Raw genomic sequence first — 25,284 nt, 5'->3', positions numbered from 1 at the left:
AGAGAATGAATCTAAGCTGGAAAACACTCTTCAGGATATTATCCAGAACTTCCCCAACCTAGAAAGGCAGGCCAACATTCAAGTCCAGGAAATACAGAGAACACCATAAAGATACTCCTCAAGAAGAGCAACCCCAAGGCACATAACTGTCAGATTCACCAGGGTTGAAATGAAGGAAAAAGTGCTAAGGGCAGCCAGAGAGAAAGGTTGGGTTACTCACAAAGGGAAGCCCATCAGACTCACAGCAAATTTCTCAGCAGAAATCCTACAAGCCAGAAGAGAGTGGGGGCCAATATTCATCATCCTTAAAGAAAAGAACTTTCAACCTAGAATTTCATATCCAGCCATACTAAGCTTCATAAGTGAAGGAGAAATAAAATCCTTTATGAACAAGCAATTGCTCAGGGATTTCATCACCATCAGGCCTGCTTTACAAGAGCTCCTGAAAGAAGCACTAAACATAGAAAGGAACCAGCCACTCCAAAAACATACCAAATGGTAAAGAGCATTGACACAATGAATAAACTGCATCAACTGATGGGCAAAACAACTGCTAGCATCAATGTGGCAGGATCAAATTTACACATAACAATATTAACCTTAAATGTAAATGGGCTAAATGCCCCAATCAAAAGACACAGACTTGTAAATTGGATAAAAAGTCAAAACCCATTGGTGTACTGTATCCAGGAAAGCCATCTCACATGCGAGGATACATGTAGGCTCAAAATGAAAGGATGGAGGAAGACCTACCAAGCAAATGGAGAGCAAAAATAAGCAGGAGGTGCAATCCTAGTCTCTGATAAAATAGACTTTAAACCAACAAAGATCAAAAGTGACAAAGAAGGGCATTACATAATGGTAAAAGGATCCATGCAACAAGAAGAGCTAATGATCCTAAATATATACGTGCCCAGTACAGGAGCACCCAGATGCATAAAGCAAGTCCTTAATGACCTACAAAGAGACTTAGACTCTCACACAATAATAGTGGGAGACTTTCACACTCCACTGTCAATATTACACAGATCAATGAGACAGAAAATTAACAAGGATATCCAGGACTTGAACTCAGACCTGGATCAAGCAAACCTAATAGACATTTACAGAGCTCTCCATCCCAAATCCACAGAATATACATTTTTCTCAGCATCACACCACATCTACTCTAAAATTGACCATGGAATTGGAAGTACATCACTCCTCTGCAAATGCAAAAGAATGGCAATCATAACAAACAGTCTCTCAGAACACAGTGCAATCAGATTAGAACTCAGAATTCAGAAACTAACTCAGAACCACATAACTTCATGCAAACTGAACAACTGGCTCTTCAGAATTCAGAAAGTAACTCGGAACCACAAAACTTCATGGAAAATGAACATGGCTCTTGAATGTTGACTGGATAAACAATAAAATGAAGACAGAAATAAAGATGTTCTTTGAAACCAAGGAGAACAAAGACACAACAATGTACCAGAATCTCTGGGACACATTTAAAGCAGTGTCTAGAGGAAAATTTATAGCAATAAATGCCCACATGAGAAACAAGGAAAGATCTAAAATTGACACCCTATCATCAAAATTGAAAGAGCTAGAGGAGCAAGATCAAAAAAATCAAAACCTAGCAGAAGACAAGGAATAACTAAGATAAGAGCAGAACTGGAGGATATAAAGACACAAAAAACCCTTCAAAAAAATCAATAAATTCAGGAGCTGGTTTTTCAAAAAGATCAACAAAATAGACAGACCACTAGCCAGATTAATAAAAAAGGAAACTGAGAATAATCAAATAGATGCAATAAAAAACGATAAAGGGGATATCACCACAGATTCCACAGAAATACAAACCACCACCAGAGATTACTTTAAACAACTCTATGCACACAAACCAGTAAACCTGGAAGAAATGGATAAATTCCTGGAATCTTGCACCCTCCCAAGCCTAAACCAGGAAGAAGTTGAAACCCTGAATAGACCAATATCAAGGGCTGAAGTTGAGGCAGCAATTAGTAGCCTACCAATGAAAAAAAGCCCAGGTCCAGATGGGTTCACAGCCAAATTCTACCAGACATACAAAGAGGAGCTGGTACCACTCCTTCTAAAACTATTCCAAACAATCCAAAAAGAGGGAGTCCTCCCCAAATCATTTTATGAGACCAACATCATCCTGATACCAAAACTCAGCAGTGACTCAACAAGAAAACTTTGGGCCAATATCCATGATGAACATAGATGCAAACATCTTCAATAAAATACTGGCAAACTGATTGCAACAGCACACGAAAAAGCTTATCCATCACCATCAGGTAGGCTTCATCCTGGTGATGCAGGGCTGGTTCAACATATGCAAGTCTATAAACGTTAATTCACCACATAAACAGAACCAAAGATAAAAGCCACATGATTATCTCAATAGATGCAGAGAAGGCCTTCAACAAAATTCAGCAGCCCTTTATGCTAAAAACTCTCAACAAACTGGGTATCGACGGAGTGTATCTCAAAATAATAAAAGCTATTTACAACAAACCCACAGCCAATATAATACTGAATGGGCAAAAACTGGAAGCATTCCCTTTGAAATCTGGCAGTAGGTGCCCTCTCTCACCACTCCTATTCAATATAGTATTGGAAGTTCTAGCCAGAGCACTCAGGCAAGAAAAAGAAATAAAGGATACTAAGTTAGGAAAGGAGGAAGTCAAATTTTACAGATGACATGATTGTATATTTAGAAGTCCCCATTGTCTCAGCCCAAAATTTCCTTAAACTGATAAGCAACTTCAGCAAAGTCTCAAGATACAAAATCAATGTGCAGAAATCACTAGCATTCCTATACACCAGCAACAGACTTAAAGAGAGCCAAATCAAGAACGAACTGCCATTCACAATTGCTACAAAGAGAATAAAATTCCTAGGAATACAACTAACAAAGAATGTAAAGGACAGCTTCAAGGAGAGCTGCAAACCACTGCTCAAGGAAATAAGAGGACGCAAACAGATGGAGAAACATTCCATGCTCATGGTTAGGAAGAATCACTATCATGAAAATGGCCATACTGCCCAAAGTAATTTGTAGATTCAACGCTATCCCCATCAAGCTACCAATGACCTTCTTCACAGAACTGGAAAAAACCACCTTAAACTTCTTACGGAACCAAAAGAGAGCCCGCATAGCCAAGTCAATTCTAAGCAAAAAGAAAGCGGGAGCCATCACACTACCGAACTTCAAGCTATACTACAAGGCTACAGTAATCAAAACAGCATGGTACTGGTACCAAAATGGAGATATAGACCAATGGAATAGAACAGAGGCCTTGGAGGCAACACAACACATCTGCAGTCATCCAATCTTTGACAAACCTGACAAAAACAAGCAATGGGAAAAGGATTCCCTGTTTAATAAATGGTGTTGAGAAAACTGGCTAGCCATGTGCAGAAAGCAGAAACTGGACCCCTTCCTGATACCTTACACTAAAATTAACTCCAGATGGTTTAAAGACTTAAACATATGACCTAACACCATAAAATCCCTCAAAGAAAATCTAGGCAAAACCATTCAGGACATAGGACAAGGACTTCATGACCAAAACACCAAAAGCATTGGCAACAAAAGCCAAAATAGACAAATGGGATCTAATCAAACTCCACAGCTTCTGCACAGCAAAAGAAACAATCATTAGAGTGAATCGGCAACCAACAGAATGGGAAAAAATTTTTGTAGTCTACCCATCTGACAAAGGGCTGATATCCAGAATTTACAAAGAACTCAAACAGATTTACAAGAAAAAAACAAACACGCCCATTCAAAAGTGGGTGAAGGTTATGAACAGATACTTTACAAAAGAAGACGTATGTAAGGCCAACAAACATATGAAAAAATGCTCATCATCACTGGTCATTAGAGAAATGCAAATCAAAACTACATTGAGATACAATCTCACGCCAGTTAGAATGGCGATCATTTAAAAATCTGGAGACAACAGATGCTGGAGAAGATGTGGAGAAATAGAAATACTTTATACTATTGGTGGGAATGTAAATTAGTTCAACCATTGTGGAAGACAGTGTCACGATTCCTCAAGGACCTGGAAATAGAAATTCCGTTTGACCCAGCAATCCCATTACTGGGTATATATCCAAAGGATTATAAATCATTCTAGTATAAGGACACATGCAAATGAATGTTCATTGCAGCACTGTTTACAATAGCAAAGACCTGGAATCAACCCAAATGCCCATCGATGATAGACTGGACAGGGAAAATGTGGCACATATACACCATGGAATATTATGCAGCAATCAAACACAACGAGTTCATGTCCTTTGTAGGGACATGGATGAACCTGGAAACCATCATTCTCAGCAAACTGACACAAGAACAGAAAATCAAACACCACGTGTTCTCACTCATAGGTGGGTGTTGAACAATGAGAACACATGGACACAGGGAGGGGAGCATCACACACTGGGGTCTGTTGGGGGGAATAGGGGAGGGACAGTGGGGGGTGGGGAGTTGGGGAGAGATATCATGGGGAGAAATGCCAGATATAGGTGATGGGCAGAAAGGCAGCAAATCACACTGCCATGTGTGTACCTATGCAACAATCTTACATGTTCTTCACATGTACCCCCAAACCTAAAATGCAATTAAAAAAAAAAGACTTTTGCCTTAAAGTCAATGCCTTGACTGATATTAGTATAATGATGGCTGCATTCTTTGTATTTGTGTGTTAGGTCTTTTCTCATATTCTTTCACTTTTAACATTTTGATGTTCTAATATTTAATGTATGTCTTCTGTAAGTAGCACATAATGAACATTTTTTTTTAAATCCAGTATTCTAGTTTTTTTCTTTAAGTTGGTGTTTTCTGACCATTTATACTTACTATGATAATTGCTATTTTTGGGTTTTGTTTTCCATTTACCAATCTGTTTTATGTTCCTTTTTCTGTTTTTTTTTTTTTTGGGGGGGGGATTAATTAACTATTTTAAATTATTTAAATTTTCCAGCCCTCCCCTTTCCACATATTGGCTTGTTATTTATAAATTCTTTTAGTGGTTATGTTAAATATTGTAACAAGCATTTTGTGCTCATTATTAGTTTAATATAAATTAAATTAATGTAAATTAGTACTCTGCCCCTTCCCAGTCATTGCTAGAATTTTAGAATACTTTAAATAACTTACTTTAATACCTTTAAAGTCATTGTTAGTATATATTTCAAGTATAAGTGTATTGTTACATTTCAATCTATTATTCCCTTGTATTATCAACATTTATTTAGATTTACTCATATATTCACTGTGTCTTTTGCTCTGCATTTCTTTCCACGTTTCTGTATTTCTCATCCAGGCTATGTCATTTCCTTTCAAGGGCATTTGCCAATGAAAGATATTTTTCTGTTTTTATTTGTCTGGAAATTTATTATTGTACCTTTACTTTTGAAACATCTTTTCACTGGGTGTGGAATTCTAGTAGGTTATTTTCTTGGAGGAGCTTAAGGATGTCATTCCATATGTTCTGTTCAGTAACCAACTGTTTTATTGTCATTTGTTGGAAAGCAATTTGTCTTCCTCTTCTCCTTTCCCTTCCCCTTCCCCCAGGTGCTTTTAAGATTTTCTCTTTGACTAGTTTTCAGCAGTTTTACTACCCTGTCCATATGCACGGTTTTCTTTGTAGTTATTCTGCTTGGGGTTTGTAGATGTTCTTAAATTTGTGGATTAGTATCTTTCATTAGTTTTGTAAAGTTCTTGGCCTTTATCTTATCAGATATTGCTTCTGCCATATTCCATCTCTCCCTCTCTCCCTTTCTGGGATTCCAATTACATTCATATTAGACCTGTTTTATCATGACTTGCATATCTACTTGTATAATCTTTTTAATATTTTTCTGTCTTTTTTTCTTCAAGCTTCAGGCAAGATATTTTTTTCTTCTCTTTTTTATTTATTTTATTCTATGTTTGAGGCAGAGTCTCACTCTGTTGCCCAGGCTGGAGTGCAATGGCATAATCTCAGCTCACTGCACCCCCTTCCTCTCAGATTCAATTGATTCTCCTGCCTCAGCCTCCTGAGTAGCTGAGATTACAGGTATGCACCACCACACCCAGCTCATTTTTGTACTTTTGATAGAGACTGGGTTTTACCATGTTGGCTAGACTGGTCTCGAACTCCTGACTTCAAGTGATCCACTCACCTTGACCTTCCAAATTGCTGGGATTACAGACATGAGCTGCCATGTTCGGCCCAGGCAAGATATTTTCTACTGATTCTGTCATCAACTACACCAGATTTCTCTTTTGCTATGTCTAGATTGCTGTTATTGAGTTCTTAATTTCAGTTGTTACATGTTTTTAAACTTTAGAACTTCCATTTTGATTATTTAAAAAAATAGATTCTGTTATTTGATACAATTTTCTTCTTGACATATTAACTATAATTATTTAGCATCTGTACCCGATAATACCAATAACCAAATCATTTGTGAGTTTGTTTCCATTCTTTTTTTGTTAGTTGGTCTTGTTTCTTAAGTATGATAGTTTTTAAATGAATGCTTATCTTTATATATTAAAAGCTTTAGAAGCTCTCATTTTTCATCATAGAGATTTTACCTTATCTTCTGATGGCCACAGAGAGTAGTGGCTGACTCAAGGCTGTGCTACAATTTTAAACCTCCTTTGATCTTTGTTTTTAGAGTATAGCATCTCGGGGGTCCCAATACAGACCTTGTGTTATCTGGAACCTTTCTTCTCTGATGGTTACTGAATGCCAATATTTATCTCTTGTACATCTCGAAGCTACCAAAACTTCTGTTTGCTTTTCAGGGGCATTCTTCTTAGCTGCTTGTCCTCTTGTTCTGCACAAATGAGTATCAGGCTTACCTTTTTTCTCACCAAGACTTGGCCCTTGTTTCTTTACCTGAATTCTCCAAATAATATAGTATAATATAATATTTGTTTCTTATGCAAGCGCTTTTTCTCATTTTTCTTAAGATTTCACCTCAGAATACATGTTAAATTAGTTTTAAATTCCAGATGCACTTTTAACATTTCTTTTTAAAAAAAAAAAAACCACAGTGAAAATGTATATTACTTTCTTATTTTTCTTTCTTTTTAGGTTCTCAAGTTCTGGCTGCATTGGCAGCTAAAAGCTTTAGTTTTTATCTCTCCAGTCATACAAGATTGCCAAAGGCTCTTGGATTCCCTATTTCCTGGCAGTAGCTATATCCCCAAATTCACAGCCTTTTTGCTTTGTGCCAAGAATAAGAATGGTAGATTCCCTCAGTTGAAGTTCGTAGACTTGGATTACTTCCCTGTGGTTTCCTTCTCTCTAGGATCTTAGCCTTTCGTTACTTGATGGGTTTGTACCTTTAAATGTATTGTATTAGGCTTTCTAGTTGTTCTTGGTGGGAGCATTGGTATGCCCAAATCTTCCCTGGCATAACCAAAAGCTATGGTTAAATCTTAGTGTTTTAATCATTTTATTTAAAAATGTTAATGAACAAGTAATGCATGCACTCAATATTATTTATATAAACAATAATAAAAAGTCACTTTTCCTCCTGTGTTCCAATCTTACAGTCTTCTTCTTTGGAGGCAAAGTTGCAGTTTATTATGCATCTGTCCATATATATCATGTATACATATATATATATTATATATGTATATCCTTGTTAACATATTTTAAGTTTTATTTATAAGATATTTTAAACATGATGAAAAGAAAAAGGAATATAATAAAAATTATTGTACCCACCACTCAGGTTTAAGGAAATGTTAACATTTTACCTTATATCTTAAATTTTTTTTTTTTTTTTTTGAGTTGGAGTTTCACTGTTGCCCAGTCTGGAGTGCAGGGGCACGATCTCGGCTCACTGCAACCTCCACCTCCTGGCTTCAAGCTATTCTCTTGCTTCAGCTTCCTGAGTAGCTGGAATTATAGGCATGCATCACCACGCCAGGCTAATTTTGTGCTTTTAGTAGAGATGGGTTTCTCCATGTTGGTCAAGCTAGTTTCGAATGCCTGACTTCTGGTAATTGCCTACCTTGGCCTCCCAAGTGCTGGGATTACACGCATGAGCCACCACGCCCAGCCAACATTTTGCCATGTTTCTTTAGATTCTCTTTTTGTGGAGGTAGGGAATAGAATGGCATAATACACTTGAATTCCTATTTTAAAAATCTGTCTTTTAAAACAATTCTTTTTTCTATTCAGTTTGGTTTTCAGGATTTATCCATATTTATACATGCTGATCCTTGTTCATTTTAATTTCTATATGGCATTTCTTTAGTTAATCCTGTGCCAACCCCCTTGATTTTGTTTTTATTTGGGTTTCTTTTTGTTTACATAAATCTGAACATATTGTACTCTGTATTCTAGACTTTATATTTCTTACAAAATCACCTTATGTTTAAAGTATGTGATACCAAGAAAATATACTTTATATCCCCTCTCAGTTTGGTAGAAAGCTAAAACTACAAATTACATTGGGGGACAAGTATATGAGTGTCTTTGATGTCATGGTGGTATAGTGAGGCTTTTACAGAACATTTTGGTGAATTCCAGATGTATTGCAAATCTTTAATATGTTTACCTTTGGTGTGTCCCAAGGTTTATAAATAGTGCATTTAGGAAAAATTATAAATAACCCTCACTCCTGTTTCTTTACCTTAGTACTTCCAATATAACATAGCATAATTTATAGTGTCAATATTTCTTTTTAAGAATGTTTTCTTATCTTATTCTTCATAAGACTTCACTTAACAGAATGTCTGTTAAATTAGCTTAAGTAATTTAACTTCAAACATTTTTTCCTTCTTTTTATTTAAATTTTAGGTACATTACAAATGGCAATGTATGTTATTCTCTTATTTTTCTTCCATTTTTTAGGTCTGCAGTATTTTGATAGCATTGTAATCAAGATTTATTGATTCATTTTTATGTGCTTTAGCACTTAGCTAAGTATTATTATGGATGTTAATGGAATATAAGACATTATCTTGGCCCACATGGAGGTTAAAATTTAATTGAAGAGAAATAAACTGATCATTAGACCACTAACTAAAGTGCTAATGATGTGAGGTGAGATTTGGAGTGGACCTTAAAGGATGATGAATATTTGATTTTCATAGAAACCAAAGAGGGGAAGATCTTTATGATACCAGATAGGTGAAGCTTGAAGAGTTTCACTATAATGCAGCTGAGGGTACACATTTGTGATAATGGGAAATTAAGTGAAATAGCATGAGGGTCATAACTAGTCCAAGAAGATTAGAATTGATGAAGCAGACAATGAGATGCCCATATCAATTGTAAGTGAGAGGATACAATCACTATTTTGGGAAGCTGAGTGGGTCAGAACAGGAGCAAGGAGGTCAACTAGAAAGTTTATATGGAAATTTGGGAAATTCAACTTTGATACAGCCTTCCAAAAAATGCCTGTGCCCTTTAGCACAGCAATTCCTTTGCTAAGGCTTCTGGGAAGACACTTCAAAATGTCTGGTGCCTGTAGGGACAGAACATCGGATCAAAGCAACATTTTAAGTAACTTGTTTTTCTTTCGTGTCTTTTTGCCTCCTGGAACCTTTTCCCTCCATATCCCCGTGAGTCCAGTGGTGGGGAATTTTCCTGCAGTCTGTAACATGAGAACCCAGTGACTGGGTTGCCCTGAGTTGGAATATCTGTGAGCAATCAGAGTAGGCACAGACTGTTTTTTTATTTTTTGTAAAATCGAGGTCTTGCTTTGTTGCCCAGGCTGGTCTTGAACTCCTGGCCTTCAGTGATCCTCCTACCTCGGTCCCCTAAAGTGTTGGTACTACAAGTGTGAGCCAAAGCACAGATGCTTAATCAGAGTATCCCATAGAACTCTATTTCTGAAATTATATTTTAGATTTTGGATTATGTGCATTTTCTAGACAAGAGTTTCAGATTCTGAAAGAAGTCTCTCTGACTTTCCCTGCTCCCAAATTAATAATTACTGTTTAAAAGATTTACTTTGTACAAGTCTCACTCCTGTCTCTTCAGAGACTGCTGGAGCCAAGTAGAAAGAAGGTAAGTGATTATATTATGTCGACCCATGTGCAATTGCCAATATTTAATTTAGTAATTTTTGACATAGGAAAGCATCAATTTCATGTGATCCAATCTAATATAGCCTTAAATAACTTTTTATGCATTTTTAAAATGTAAAGACATTCACTTTAGGTATGTAGGTTTTGGTCGAGGAGCATAAATTCAAATTTGAATGTGAATGTATTAATATATTTCATTAAGGTAATTAAATTTGGGTTATATTTCCTCAATTTCTACATTCCATAAACTTAATGCCTTTATATAGTTTCAGGTTATGCAGTTTTTTTAAAGGAGTATTTCTCTTGTTCATTTAAAGTTTCTACTTTGGTAAAATAGGACAGGAAAATGGTGGAAAGAGAAATGAAAGAGGAACCAAGAAGGTATATAGTATAGCATAAAAATGGCAAATAGGTTCAAATTATTCACTAACTTCCATTGTTGGTTAGGCTCTGCCTGGAGCTCTTTGATAATGAGAATTCTCAGGCCCTCTTTGGCTCAGGGATTAAAAGTACATTGACGGATCTGTACTCAATTATTTGAAGTCTGCCATGAGCACAGGACAACTGAGTGGTGGAACTTATGCCATACGTTTGGTGTTCTATTAATTACTTTGATTTAATCAGAATTTCTTTGTTAGCCGGAGTATTACATTTCTTCAGAATGATGGGTTATATGATTTTCATAAATGTAGTTTGGCATTTGAAACTCTGAGTCAAGAAAACCAAATTTATCCATAAGCTATTTCTTGGAAGACTTCAGAGAACCAACAGCAATACAATTCAGATTTTTTTCTTTGATTTTTGTTTTGTTTATTGTTCTGCAATTTTCACAGTCCTTTTTTTTTTGGAAATTAAGGAACAAAAGAGAAATATACAGGTGGAATGAGGAAACCCTTTAAACCTATTCTTTTTTTTGTAGGTCACTTTCTGATTCCAAACAGTTTGACATTTTAAGAAAAGCAAGATCTTATATAAAAGACAGAAAGTTTGACGAAGCAGTAAGTATACTAGCCTTATAGACATCAGTAGCTGATTATCATTGTGGGGATGGGGAGGAGAAAAGTATGGCAATGGAGGTCAGAGCAAGCAGGCCAGGGAGCTTTCTTGAGCCCTCAAGGAAGAATTGCATTACCTGAGTAGCTGTTTTAGCAATGGACATATCTCTCTTATTTTAGCTAATGTTATGGGTAAATTTTTATTTATTTATTTATTCTTACTATTTTTTTAATGGAATCTCACTCTGTTGCCCGGACTGAGTATAGTGGTACAATCTAGGCTCACTGCAGCCTCCACCTCTGGGGTTTAAGTGATTCTCCTGCCTCAGCCTCCCAAGTAGCTGGGATTACAGGCATGCACTGTGACACCTGGCTAATTTTCGTATTTTTAGCAGAGGTTTTTAGTAGGTTTTTCCATATTGGCCAGGCTTATCTCGAACTCCTGACCTCAGGTGATCCACTTGCCTTGGCCTCCCAAAGTACTGGGATTACAGGTGTGAGCCACTGTGCCCAGCCCAATTTTTTTTTAGTTTAGTATTAGAAATGATCTACTACCATTTTTTAAATTGAGAAATATATGCCAAGTTTCTCTCACCCTACTTATGTGTAGTATTTTAGAACACTATATGCTTGCCACTTAGAATTATCTATACATTATTAAAAGTCTAATGATTCATGTTGAAGCTTTGACTCTTCCAAACTCCTTTCCCACTATATTTTTCATTAATTTTTCTTTGTTAAATGGTTATTTAATTTTAAAGTAGAAAAGAATTATGTTTTCATTTCTAAAGTTGCCTAAATAATTGCCAGTCCGTGCATTTCTAATGCTTTTTTTTCCCAATGGTTTTAAAATGCTAAGCTATTTTTCTCCTGTAAAATATTAAGCTACTTAATGATGTTTTATAGGTAATCTCGTATGAGAAAGTAAAAAATATAAATATGGCCATTATCATCGTTTGGGACCTATATTAGAGAGCCTTCATTTCTTTCATGAGTTATCTGAAGATCATTTCCACAAACACATATAGTTTACGTTTAAAATGTTCTTTCTTATTTAGATTAAAAGATTTATTTTATTCCAAATCTTTCTTATACTTTCAAAGAATATCGTCAAACAAAATCTGTTCTTAATCCATTATCTATAGTTGCTCACTAATTTTAATACAATGGTTTTGCTGTAGGAATTTAAAATTTTCCTTTCTTTAAAATTCAGGTTTTCTTATTCTTTCTGTTAGTGAGTTATATATGTTTTATTTCCATAGGTCTCCCTTTGCAAGGAGCTAATTCATCTTGCGTTGAAAGGATTGTCCTATTATCACACATATGACAGATTCTTTTTGGGCATCAATATTGCTATTGGTTTTGTGGGATGGATCTCTTATGCTTCTTTGTTGATCATCAAGTCTCATTCCAACCTTATAAGAGGTGTTAGTAAAGAAGTTAAGGTATGTTTAGAAAATACAAAGATTCAGATGATGGTATAAAGTCACTGGTACTAAATCCAGGTTAATGAGTTTATAGGAGGTGCAAGTCATTGCTCTAAGCTAACTCTTATTTATCTTTCATTTGCTTTTATTGTATTGGATTTTTCCTGTTATCTCTGTTTCTTCAGTTGAGAAAAAAATGTGTGAGTAATAATGATCCTATGACTTAGGAAAGCTAAAAAGATAGAGGTGTAAGTAATTTAAATGCTCCTATGTTATTAATGGTGTTGATCTTCTGTTCTTTTTATAACTATTTAGCATTTTGTAAGTATTTCATATCTTTCTAGTACAAGTGGTCAGAAAGCTACTTCAAAGCAATATGTTTATCCACTATTAAAAGTTTAGGAGCTAGAAAGTGATAAAATTATTTGCTCATAATGTTTCTTCTTAAGTGATACATACATTTTTAAATTACTCTTCTTTTAACTTCCCAAAATTTCTCAAAAATGCAAAGTCTAGACCTTTTCATGTATTCTTGTTTTAAGAATTTGTTCCTACTTTACTATGCTTTCAGTGAAAAATAAAAATTAAAAAAATTGATTTAATGATACTTTATATTGCTGAGACAATATAACAGTACATATGTGGTTTTACTACATTAAAACACTTTACTCTTTTAAAATATATTGCTAACTACCATTTGCCAGGGAGAATGTGCTAATTTCATTTCCTTTGATTCATTCTCTTTAATAATTCTTACCATGTTCAAATCCTCCAAAAAGTAATATATCCTGGTGATGTATTTTTAATAATAGTCTGCAGATATTTCCAGTGGTAACTTTTCCAATTTTGTATTTTATTATTCTGTAATGGAAGTAAGACCATTAGTGTTTATTATAATTTTATATAATGTTTTAATGTATCTTAAATAATTTCCCTCAAGTAATTTTAATTATTTGAATGTATATGAAATTGGCTGGAATGGGAATTATATTTAGGCATTCTTAGACTCATAACGGTGCTAGAAGTAGACATTATAATTTATGTTTACAAAAAAGTAAGCTGAAGCTGAGGAGGATTAAGTAACTTATTAAAGGCCACACAGCTAGCATGTGAGGGACTAAGACTTTAATCCGGAGCAGTCTTGGGCTGGAGATTGCCTTTTCATATTTATCCTGATATTCAGTTTATTGAAAAAATATATGTTTTTACAAGGAAATGTTAAGATTTCATAGCTGATGGTTCTTCCTTATTCATTAATCTGATAATACAGCCAATATTTAATTGGGTATATGGGACAATGCTAGATGCTGGCAAGGGAGTCCAATCTTTTGGCTTCCCTAAGCCAAAAGAAAAAAAAAAAAAGCCACGCTGGAAAAAAGAATTGTCCTAGGCCACAAATGGAGGGATTTAGGCTCAGAAAGATTACATGTTTTCCACAAGGACACGTGCGTTTTAAATAAAATGCACTAACGCTAACAGTAGCTGATGAGCTAAAAAAAAATTGCCAAAAAAATTCTGATAATGTTCTAAGAAAGCTTATAAATTTGTGTTGGCACCACTTTCAAAGCTGTCCCGGGCCACACATGGCCTATGGACTGCAGATTGGACAAGCTTGCTGTATAGGCCATACAAAGAAATACTGGATTTAGATTCTGCCATCAGAGAGCTTAGAATTTAATGAAATAGGTAAGAGATGTACACATATAACCACCTTACCAAGTATAGGTCACTATGTCTACACTCTACTACAAAAGACAGCTTTAAGATGTGTTAAGTGTTGGAGGCGATATAAGAGTATCATATTTTAAGTAAGAGAGCTGACTTTAGGGTGACGATAACAGGAAAAGTCAGTCTTGGTGGGATTTTACCAGTCAGAATCTAGGGAGATAATGAGAATTAAAACAAATTGAATGATGTAAACAGAGGCAGATTTGGGAAGATGTACTGTTATGCTGGGATAATAGTAATATACATTGAGCCCCACTGTTCCAGGACCGTCCTGGGTGCTTTACGTAAGTTATTCAGTTAAGCTTAACACTACTCTAAATTTGGGGGTTATGTTTCTCATAATACAGATGGAGGGATTTAGGCTCAGAAAGATTACATGTTTTCCGCAAGGACACGTGTGTTTTAAATGACAGAACCCATATTTTCTGACACTTGAATTCTTTCTCTTTCTCCACCATGCTTCATTCAAAATAAATAGTTCACTTTGGGTAGAATGCGGGAGGTTTGTTCAAGGGACTGGTAAGAAATAATATAGATTAGGCCGAAGTAATCAAAGGCTTCAAATGCTGGACTGTAGCATTTATACTTTATTTAGTGACAAGTTGGTACATCTTTTTTTTTTTTTTTTTTTTGAGACGGAGTTTCGCTCTTGTTACCCAAGCTGGAGTGCAATGGCGCGATCTTGGCTCACCGCAACCTCCGCCTCCTGGGTTCAGGCAATTCTCCTGCTTCAGCCTCCTGAGTAGCTGGGATTACAGGCATGCGCCACCATGCCCAGCTAATTTTTTGTATTTTTAGTAGAGACAGGGTTTCACCATGTTGACCAGGATGGTCTCGATCTTTTCACCTCGTGATCCACCCGCCTTGGCCTCCCGAAGTGCTGAGATTACAGGCTTGAGCCACCGCGCCCGGCTGGTACATCTTAAAAACCAGAGAAATAGAACCAGGAGGCAATATATATTAAGAGATGGAGTGTAAGAAATTGGCTTATGTGATTGTGGGGCCTAGTTAGGCAAGTCCTAAATTCACAGGTCAGGCTATCAGCAAAGGCAGACTGAATTCTCCAGCAGGAGCTGAAGCTGCACTCAACAGGTAGAATTTCTCCTTTAGGGAACCCTTAGTTTTGCTCTTAGAACCTTTCAACTGATTGAATCAGGCCCACCCAGATTATCTAGGATCATCTTCTGTACTTAAAGTCCCTGACTCTTGTACCATGGAGACTATCACTAATGAATTACATTGATGAAATCTCTCGTTTGCCAGGTGATTGGGAATAGTACATATGACTGAATGAAGCTTCTATTGGGTGGGCAATAGAGAGAGAAGCTTAGGTATCATGTCATGTTGGAGTTTGAATAGATAGAACATTGTTCCAAATAAAAATTGAGTCCCATACTTTATTATGGATTAAATAGGCTTTTGTGAGTTATCCAGATAACTCAATCAACATTTATAAAATTGTTCCTAAGAGGAAACATGTTTGGAATTCTGAATAAATTACTTGCAAACAAACTTTAAGGCCATAGTCACTTTTAAGTTGAGAATTGCTTAATTGCAACCATTCCAGGCTCTCTAGGTTTTCCTCATTAATGTGCTCCTCAAATAATAGATTTTTTTCTTGTCTTAATGTAGCTCTTTGATTAATCATCTAGTTGTATAACCATTGAAAGAAAGTAATTGGTTTTCTTCACTTTATAAAATCTCTTTTAAAACCTGTCAATTACCATTGGTTTAGAAGTGTTTTGTTTTCTTTGATTTTTCAGAAACCAAGCCATTTCTTGCCATGTAGTTTTGTAGCTATTGGCATTTTAGTAGCATTGTTTCTGCTGATTCAAGCCTGTCCCTGGACATATTATGTATATTGTTTGTTGCCAGTGCCAATATGGTATGCAGTTCTAAGAGAGTAAGTAATGCATCTTGCTGCCTTGTTTTTTCACTTCACTGACAGTTAAATCTGTATTTAAAATGCATTAGATTTCTGTACCATAGGTCATCAAAGATATTTATAATACTGTACTTTCAGATCTCCAAACCCTGTCACTTCATTTATAACTGCATAAATGTTTATATAAACATTCTTTTTGTTATACCTTTCCCTTTCAACTTCATCTTTACTTTTCTGAAGTAGCAGTGACCTTATTCACTTCTTTGTGTATCTTTTATAGAAAAAATGTGGAATAAAAGTAGTGATTAATATTGATTATGCTATGCCTAGACTAACTTGCATTTTGAACTTGTGTCATCATCTCAGATTCCAGTATATCTTCATTTTTGACAAAAACGTTTGTGTGTTTTATTTCCATATGTTCTGACTCCTCCTTTCCTAGCGATCGTGTAGACCTAGATAAATTAAACTTTCTAATTAAATCTAATATGGTAATGTTTACACACAGGGATTAGTCTATATTTATCACATGTTCTGTGGTTCTACCTAGAATTACTTCCTCACAGGTTGTACTTAAAATAGAATGTATTGTTAACATTGTCAAAAACAGTAGAAGTAAGGCTCTTTGGCAAGTTTCAAACTCCTAAATAAAACTACTAGAAAATGGTTTTATGTGATTGTGGGGCCTAGTTAGGCAAGTCCTAAATTCACAGGTCAGGCTATCAGCAAAGGCAGACTGAACTCTCCAGCAGGAGCTGAAGCTGCACTCAACAGGTAGAATTTCTCCTTTAGGGAACCCTTAGTTTTGCTCTTAGAGCCTTTCAACAGATTGAACCAGGCCCACCCAGATTATCTAGGATCATCTTCTGTACTTAAAGTCCCTGACCCTTGTACCACGGCAGCCAGAGTCATATTGCAGATCTTGTTGGTTTCTGTTTTTACACCAGTAATCTATAATTTAAGCTTAATCTTGGATATCAAAGTATTTTCTGAAAAAAGCAGACCCCTAAAGTCAATGAAAGAATGAGAGCCTATTATAATAAGGGTGTCCCCAAGATTGGCTTAGCACATGCATCATGACATTACCATACTTTATTCTAATTTTTCCTAACTTTAGCTTTGACTGCTTCTTCCATCTTTTAAAACATAAAGTATTAGCTGGGCATGGTGGTGCGTGCCTGAAATCCCAGCTACTCAGGAGGCTGAGGCAGGAGAATTGCTTGAAACCAGGAGGCGGAGGTTGTGGTGAGCTGAGATCGCGCCATTGCACTCCAGCCTGGGTAACAAGAGCGAAACTCCATCTCAAAAAAAAAACAAAACAAAACATGAAGTATTAAAAATATTTAACGGTTGGCTGGGTGCAGTGGCTTATGCCTTTAATCCCAGCACTTTGGGAGGCTGAAGTGGGTGAATCACTTGAGGTCAGAAGTTTGAGACCAACCTGGCCAACATGGCAAAATGTCATTTCTACTAAAAATACAAAAATTAGCTAGGGATAGTGGTAGACACCTGTAATTTCAGATACTCAGGAGACTGAGGCATGAGAATTGCTTGAACCCAGGAGGCGGAGGTTGCAGTGAACCGAGATTGCACCACTGCACTCCAGTCTGAGCGACAACATGAGACTCTATCTCAAAAAATTTTTTTTAAGTTAAAAATATCAAAATGTTAATATTAAAATACTTAAAATATTAAGGATTTTTAAACATAAGAGAAAAGAACACTGATCAGATAACATACTGTTACTTCTCCATTTGTCAGGAATAGCACTGTTGCATATGCACATTTAACTCAGATTTTTAAAAACATCATTTGGTCTGGTTTTTAAACTTTTAGAATGAAAGTTTTTGTCCTTGCAGAAAATCATATCTAGTTCAGAACTCCTCCTGAATTATTAAATGTCCTAATTATTAAGAAAACATATATATATATATATATATTTAAATTTTAAGGGAAAACATAATTCTGAAAATATATTGTGTCCCATCTTTATCTTTTTGATAAATTATATAGAAAAAAGACACATACATTCACAATCTTCTAAATGATTTTATAAAATTATCTCTTGTTCCTCTGTGCTTATTCATTGTTGAGAGTAAAAGAAACATTCCCCTTTTGGCTGGTGTTAGCTTTTCTTTCCTACATGGTGCCTTCATCATTTTGATAACATTCTGCAGCATTGCTTTCAATCAGAGGAAGGTCATAAACCAAATGATACTGACCTTCTAAAATTACCTACTTAATAATGCACTACAGAGTTACCTTTTTTCCTCGTAATGAAATGAAAAAAGTACTCAAGTATGTAATACATTTTTGATGGTTATGAGTTCACTTAATTACAATTAGTGTATGATTAGTGACATCTTAAATTGTGTTTGGAAAAGGTTATTTAGCTCAGTTAAAAAATGTAATTAAGATTTTTCCCTAATTAGATTAGGAAACCCTACCTTTATTTCATTTAGATTTAAATATAGAATTACTTGGGTGAATTAAAAAAATTTTTTCAGTTTATATGCATTTGGACTCATTGTAGTTTATGTCTCATATTGTATCTGTATAATTGTATGAACTCATGTTTAAACTAAGATCAAACAAGATTCGTTTGTCATTAATTTTTTGTAAAAACCAAGCAAATTTTGTGATCATTTTCTTTTGTTTTTGTTTTTGTTTTGGAGACGGAGTTTTGCTCTTGTTGCCCAGGTTGGAGTGCAATGATGTGATCTCAGCTCACTGCAACCTCCACTTCTTGGTTCAAGCTGTTCTCCTGCCTCAGCCTCCCAAGTAGCTGGGATTACAGGCATGTGCCACCATGCCTGGTTAATTTTGTATTTTTAGTAGAGATGGGGTTTCATCAGTTGGCCGGAATGGTCTCAAACTCCCGATCTCAGGTGATTTGCCCTCTTCGGCTTCCCAAAGTGCTGGGATTACAGGCATGAGCCACTGAGCCTGGCTAAATGTTTTCAAATTAATTCAGAAATTACATTTCCCCTAAAATACTGCTAGATTAAAACAAAATTGGGTAAGTAAAGCCCTTGAAACAAATCTGTTAGAGTTTTAGTTTTTGAATAATCTATAAAGGGAAAAAATCTCTAATTTTTTAGCTTCTTGCAAAGTTTGTATTTTTATGCTATATATGACCTAACTTTAAAATACAATCAGTCTTTTTATTTGAAACAGATTTCAGGTTATTCAAGACCTTGTCACATCACTATTGACCTATCCTCTGAGCCATTTTGTTGGGTACCTGTTAGTCTTTACCCTGGGAATTGAAGTATTAGTAAGTAACTTACCAGATTACAACAATTGCAACTTTCTTTCATATATTTGTAACTAGTATTAAATGACCTTATTTTTCATTTCTTCCTTGGAATGCATTACTAGGTTCTCAGTTTTTTCTACCGGTATATGCTTACTGTTGGACTTACTGCTTTTGCGGGTTGGCCATTTCTTACTAGGCTGTGGACTCGAGCAAAGGTATGAGTACTCATTTTGACATAGGACAGATTAGTAACTACTTTGTTTTGACACATGTGTAACTTTATTTTTAAAGAAAACGATAGAATGTGTTTTTACATAAAAGAACCTAGTCATATTGATAGGAGGACTGATACTACCTTTCAGGTTTCAGTAATTCACTTAGACTTTCACATCAAAATGGGCCAGTTAGGTGGTAATTGAAATGCTATGTAGTAGTGCTGGTATGTCCATCTCTGAAGCACTTTCTGGATTTGTTTAGCTTCAAATATCTTGATAATAGACCAGGCAAGGAGCCGCTCAGAGCAGCACAGCACGGTGGCTTAGGTGTCCGCACTCTGAACCTGAGTCATAGGAGACACTTCCCTCCTTATCCTGAGCCACTCAGTTTTTTTTTCCTGGAAAAGTATATATTTATTATAGATATTTAAAAATATAATCAGTCTTCATTTTCTTTCTTCAGCTAGGTAGGGAATTACAATGTGCTACTACAAAGAATGCTCTCATATTTCCACTTTGATACTTTGTTATAGAATTAGCAGGAAGATACCTTCTTTCTACTCTGAGAATTTATTAAAAATCTTCAATGAATGGGATTGTTGATTTTTTAATTCATAGATGGTCTTAATCTAATTACAAAATAGTTTTACTTGTTTTCCCTCTGGGCTCAGTTGTTTGATGATGATTGTAGGCCACCTTTTTTATAGATGTCATCATCAGTATGTGGTCTAACATAAATTGAATGAAGCACTTTTTAAAATGTCAGATGCAGGTTTAAATCCTGGATATGGTATTTACTTGTCATGGACCTGGTACTACTTATGTATTAACTTCTCTGAGCTCTGTTTCCTCATCTGATATATTGAGAATAATAATATTACCTGCCTCCTGAGGTTATTGTGAGAATTAAAGGAGAAAATGATCATATTATACCTGTTACTACACCTGCTATGCCACAGGTCCTTCACAGATAGTAACTATTACTCTTTAGAGTAAATAGCTGTTGATTCTGCTAGAATGTATTTGAGAAAAATAAAATAATAAACAGCTGTAAGGCTTTGCATTTTCCTTTTAGCTTTGCAGTCATGTAGTCTACGAAACACTGTTGATACTTTTCTATACCATATTTGTCTAAGGTTAACTTTTTTCTTGATTTTAGGTGACCTCACTGAGTTGGACTTTCTTCTCTTTGCTCCTGGCAGTGTTCCCACTGATGCCGGTTGTAGGTCGAAAGCCAGACATCTCTCTAGTGTATGAATAATACTGTAATTTATTTTCTTTTCAATACAGTTTTATTTCCCTCAATTAACACTGTGAAATTTGAACCTAATCTTGGTCATGAATTTAAAATCGTGTGAACAAAAGGGAATTTAAAATACCGATATCAAACCATTAGTCATGATTTTGGCCTACGTTCTGAGAGTCATTAAACCTCCTGAGAGATGTTTCTGGGCTTTCAAAATGAAATTGTGCCAGTGATGACTTAAAATAGCAACTCCTGCACCTTTTTTGTTCGTTTGTTTATGTCTAGAAGGTTTTATTTTTTTTATGCTTTGGGGAATCAGTAAAAGTTTTAGTTTCATATGAAAAAATATTCTGTGCCCAAACAAAAAGATTTCTAAACTACTATGTTAGCTCTCTTTGCTTCAATCCTGTCCACACTAAAATGTCATATAAAATTGAAATTTTCTCCTATTCTGAACTGATTGTAAACCTCTCCATGGGAGGAAATTCTGTCTACCTTGACAGCTTTCCCATGTGTAACCACTCAAATTATTTGAAAATTCTTCTGCATATCTTGCCTCAATCTCCCACTATGCTGCTATATTTATTTCTCTTTAATAGACCTAAATAAATCTATAAATTAACTGATTACCTTTGCTTTTAACTGCACTTTAAATTATTGTCAAGTAAAGTATGGGCTGTATGAGTGTGTGTATGATCATTATCTCATTTAACATATCCTCTCATTTCCAATCATGTAAAATCATCTTTGTTACTTTCTTTGGAACTCTATAAGCATCTTTAAAAACATTTTAGCCAAATCTGTAATGGATGAGGGTATATATTTTTAAATGAAGGAAGATTCACTAAATGATATTTTGTAAAAATACGTGCTGATCTATGAGGTTCTATACATTTTCTCCTGTTTGTATGAGAATACCAATATGGAATAGATCTGGAATTATCCCAGGAAGTCACTTTATTAGCAGAGCCCAAAATAATTGTGTTGAATTCTAACACCATACTGTCTAAGCCATACTTTATTAGAGTGATACTAAGCCAAAATATTTTGCAACTGTTGTAACCTATAAATAGTATGTGAGAAAATGAATTCAAATATTTTCATTTGTGTCTTGCTTCAGATTGCTCTGTAAGCTCTTCTATTGTTTCTATGAAACCCCTTCCCTTCCCTTCATCAGTCTCTGCCTATCAGTCCTGTTCAAGGAGTATTAGCATCATTGAACAGAATTTATCATATGCTAAAAGGGAGGGAAATTGTATAAATTTGCCACTTGCATATTCTATTAAAGATGAATGTGGGAAGCAAATAAGCTTGTTAAAATATGAGAAATCTCATTTATATTTTAGAAAATTATGTTGTTTTCCTCTAAATTTAAATTGCTCAGTGATTTTAAGTTTATTCTACTAGCTATATTTGCAACTTATTTATTTTGATTCCTGGTTCATGGAGAAATTTTACTCTTCTTTTTATCTGTCACAGCATCTCCCTTCTTTATTTTTGGGTTCTCTATTGTGTTCCATTGGTCTATGTGTCTGTTTCTATGCCAGTACCATGCTGTTTGGGTTACTACAGCTTTGTAGTATACTTTGAAGTCATGACTTCATGATGCCTCCAGCTTTGTTCTTTAAGGCTCAGGATTGCTTTGGCTATCCAGAGTCTTTTGTGGTTCCATATGAGTTTTAGGATTTTTTTTTCTATTTCTGTGAAGAATATCATAATTTTTATTTTGTATATGTGCTTACTATGTTGTTTGAAACAAAACATTTATAACTATTACATTATCATTATGGATTGTCACTTTTAACATCATAAAGTGTCCTTATTGTTTTTGGTCTAAAGTGTACTTTGGTATCAGGATTGCAACTTTAGATTTCTTACTGTTTCCATTTGCCTTTATGTTTAGCCTTTTTGAATCACTGTGTTTTAAGTTTGGTTTCTGTATTCTGCGTAGAAAATTACAAAGATGTCATTTTGTGAAACATTTAAGGATACGGTTAAAGGAAAAAGCAAACACGTGTACAACATAGTTGTAATGTCTGTTACTTTAGAGTTCTAAAGTAAGAACATATTTGCCAATAAGTTTAACTGTCAAATTATTTTAAAACGTAAGAAAGAGAAAAGGGGCCAGGTGTGGTGGCTCACCCCTGTAATCCCAGCACTTTGGGAGGCCGAAGCAGGCGGATCATGAGGTCAGGAGTTTGAGACCAGCGAGGCCAGTATGGTGAAACCCTGTCTCTACTAAAAATACAAAAATTAGCTGGGCGTGGTGGTGGGCACCTGTAATCTCAGCTACTAGGGAGACTGAGGCAGGAGAATCACTTGAACCCAGGAAGTGGAGATTGCAGTGAGCTGAGACCGTGCCATTTCTCTCCAGCCTGAGCAACAGAGTGAGACACCATTTAAAAAAAAAGACAAGAAAAAAAGAAAGAAAAAGAATTTTAATCATGTGAATATTTTTTCCTAAAATTTAATATTAATCTATGTTGAATATGTAACTCCCTTACTCCGTATGATTCTCATAGAGAGTATTTGAAGCATCAGAAACAAACAACCATTAAGCATTTTCCTCACGATTCCTGCCTTACATTCTTCTTAGGTGTCCAGCTCTGGCTTTTGCTCTTTATTTTTTCTCTTCAGCCAACTCCTTTTCTCTTAGTTCTATCTGGGTTCACTGTTCTGTCCTCAGCATAAGTTCGGCTGTGCTGTCTTATTCAGATGTTAAGAAGGAGAGAAAGAGCTAAACAGTAGGGCACCATTTCTTTGGTATCAGTCACCTTTGACTTTAGGAAACATACTATACCTGGTGTTCTTGAAAGGCGTAATTTGTTGTTTCATTACTATACAAATGCCTTTCCTGCATGCCACCCATGTGACCACTGGCTACCCCTTCTCTCAGGCAGGGGCAGCTGAGGAAAATACCAAGGTCTGTCACAGAAGGGAGCTGTTTTTCCTGCTAGAAATAATATAGGTTATATATGTAGATACTTTTTGCATAACTGAGTTTCCTAATCACAAAGTATACGTTGTAGATGCTGATAATATACTTGTTAGCTATCTTTTATATAGTAAATGTTTGTAAATTTGCCCAATTCAGGCTAAATATTATAGTACTTGGTATGCCTAAAAAATTTTTAATTAAATCATAGAAGTAAGGTAAAGATACTTAAAAAATTATGAGGAGACGTTACAAATAATCCCACCCAGCAGTATCTTTATCCTAAGATTTAAAGTTTTCTTAAAATCTTAAAATGTACCCATTTTTTTTCCTCCTCTTGATTAAGCCAAATGACTGAGAGGTTCTGCATTGGAGTAAGATATCTCATGTTTCCATTTGATATGTTTTCAGTAAATATCTGAAGAAAAATTTAAATTGTATTTTAAAACAGGATGGGTGCAGGCTTGCTGGTTCTTCTGCTCTCCCTGTATGTTGTAACATCTCTCACAAAAAGAAAAGATAGCTTTATAAAGGAAGAGCTATTGGTACATCTATTACAGGTCAGTTATAGATTGTCAATACTATGTTATAATAATGATACACAAAAATGTATCTTATGGTTATATTGAATTATGTTCATAAAATGCCATTACCTTTATGCTACTCAGTATCTGCCAGCTGAGGAGAAAGCTTTCTGTTTGAGATGCTACATGGAAATGTGTTCTTTAAGAGGTATGAAATAGCAAAAGGTCGTTAAGAGGCAGCCCAGTGATACCTGAAGAGCAGAGGTTACAGAAACTTAAGCAACACCTGTATTGACCAAAAAGTTGCAATGAAAAGGGCTTCCTCTGGACTGACATTCCACATTGCCCTCATTTGGGTCAGGCAGGGTCACTTCTTTGAAGTGAAAGTAGCCTGGGGTATGTTTATATAAAGAATAGCTAGTTTAAGGCTTCAGTTCATTTCCCAGGTGAAAATAAACTTCAGCGTGGTTGGTGGCTTTGGTGTGGTGAAAATAACTTTGAACTTGATGTTTCAAAATTGAGTCCATTCCCAGTTATGCTGTATACTAGATGGGTACTTTCAGTTTTTGTTTTTTTCTTTTTCTTTTCTTTTTCTTTTTTGAGGTGGAGTCTCACTCTTGTTACCCAGGCTGAGTGCAGTGGTGCAATCTCGGCTCACTGCAACCTCTGCTACCCGGGCTCAAGTGATTCTCCTGCCTCAGCTTCGTGAGTAGCTGGGATTGCAAGCTATGTAATTAGTAGCTGGGATTACACCATGGCTAGCTAAAGTTGTATTTTTAGTAGAGATGGGGTTTTACCATGTTGGCCAGGCTGGTCTCTAACTACTGACCTCAGGTGATCCACCCGCCCCAGCCTCCCAAAGTCCTGGATGACCTCAGGTGATCCACCCGCCCCAGCCTCCCAAAGTCCTGGGATTACCGGTGTGAGCCACCACACCCAGTCACTTGTTTCTTTTTAATCTGTAGAGATAATATCTGATAGGGTTATGACAGAAATTATATCAT

At 35.6% G+C, this 25,284-nt stretch overlaps 1 protein-coding gene across 11 annotated transcripts in view; it reads left to right on the top strand.

The window, feature by feature from the left end:
* The window catches only part of PIGN (phosphatidylinositol glycan anchor biosynthesis class N), a 143,264-nt gene that overhangs the window by 61,017 nt on the left and 56,963 nt on the right, over window positions 1-25,284 (top strand). For all 11 annotated transcript variants that reach the window (XM_035271293.3, XM_035271286.3, XM_078348254.1 and 8 more), the window contains 7 exons: window positions 10,986-11,064; window positions 12,324-12,506; window positions 15,980-16,119; window positions 19,279-19,378; window positions 19,483-19,575; window positions 20,735-20,826; window positions 24,208-24,316. In XM_035271293.3, coding sequence (XP_035127184.3) covers window positions 10,986-11,064; window positions 12,324-12,506; window positions 15,980-16,119; window positions 19,279-19,378; window positions 19,483-19,575; window positions 20,735-20,826; window positions 24,208-24,316 — 796 coding nt within the window. The remainder of the gene's footprint in view (window positions 1-10,985; window positions 11,065-12,323; window positions 12,507-15,979; window positions 16,120-19,278; window positions 19,379-19,482; window positions 19,576-20,734; window positions 20,827-24,207; window positions 24,317-25,284) is intronic.

Source organism: Callithrix jacchus, chromosome 13 (genome assembly GCF_049354715.1).
Source record: "Callithrix jacchus isolate 240 chromosome 13, calJac240_pri, whole genome shotgun sequence".
Classification (NCBI taxonomy): domain Eukaryota; kingdom Metazoa; phylum Chordata; class Mammalia; order Primates; family Cebidae; genus Callithrix; species Callithrix jacchus.
The sequence above is the reverse complement of the archived record's forward strand: the minus strand, read 5'-3'. Positions and strand labels throughout refer to the sequence as shown.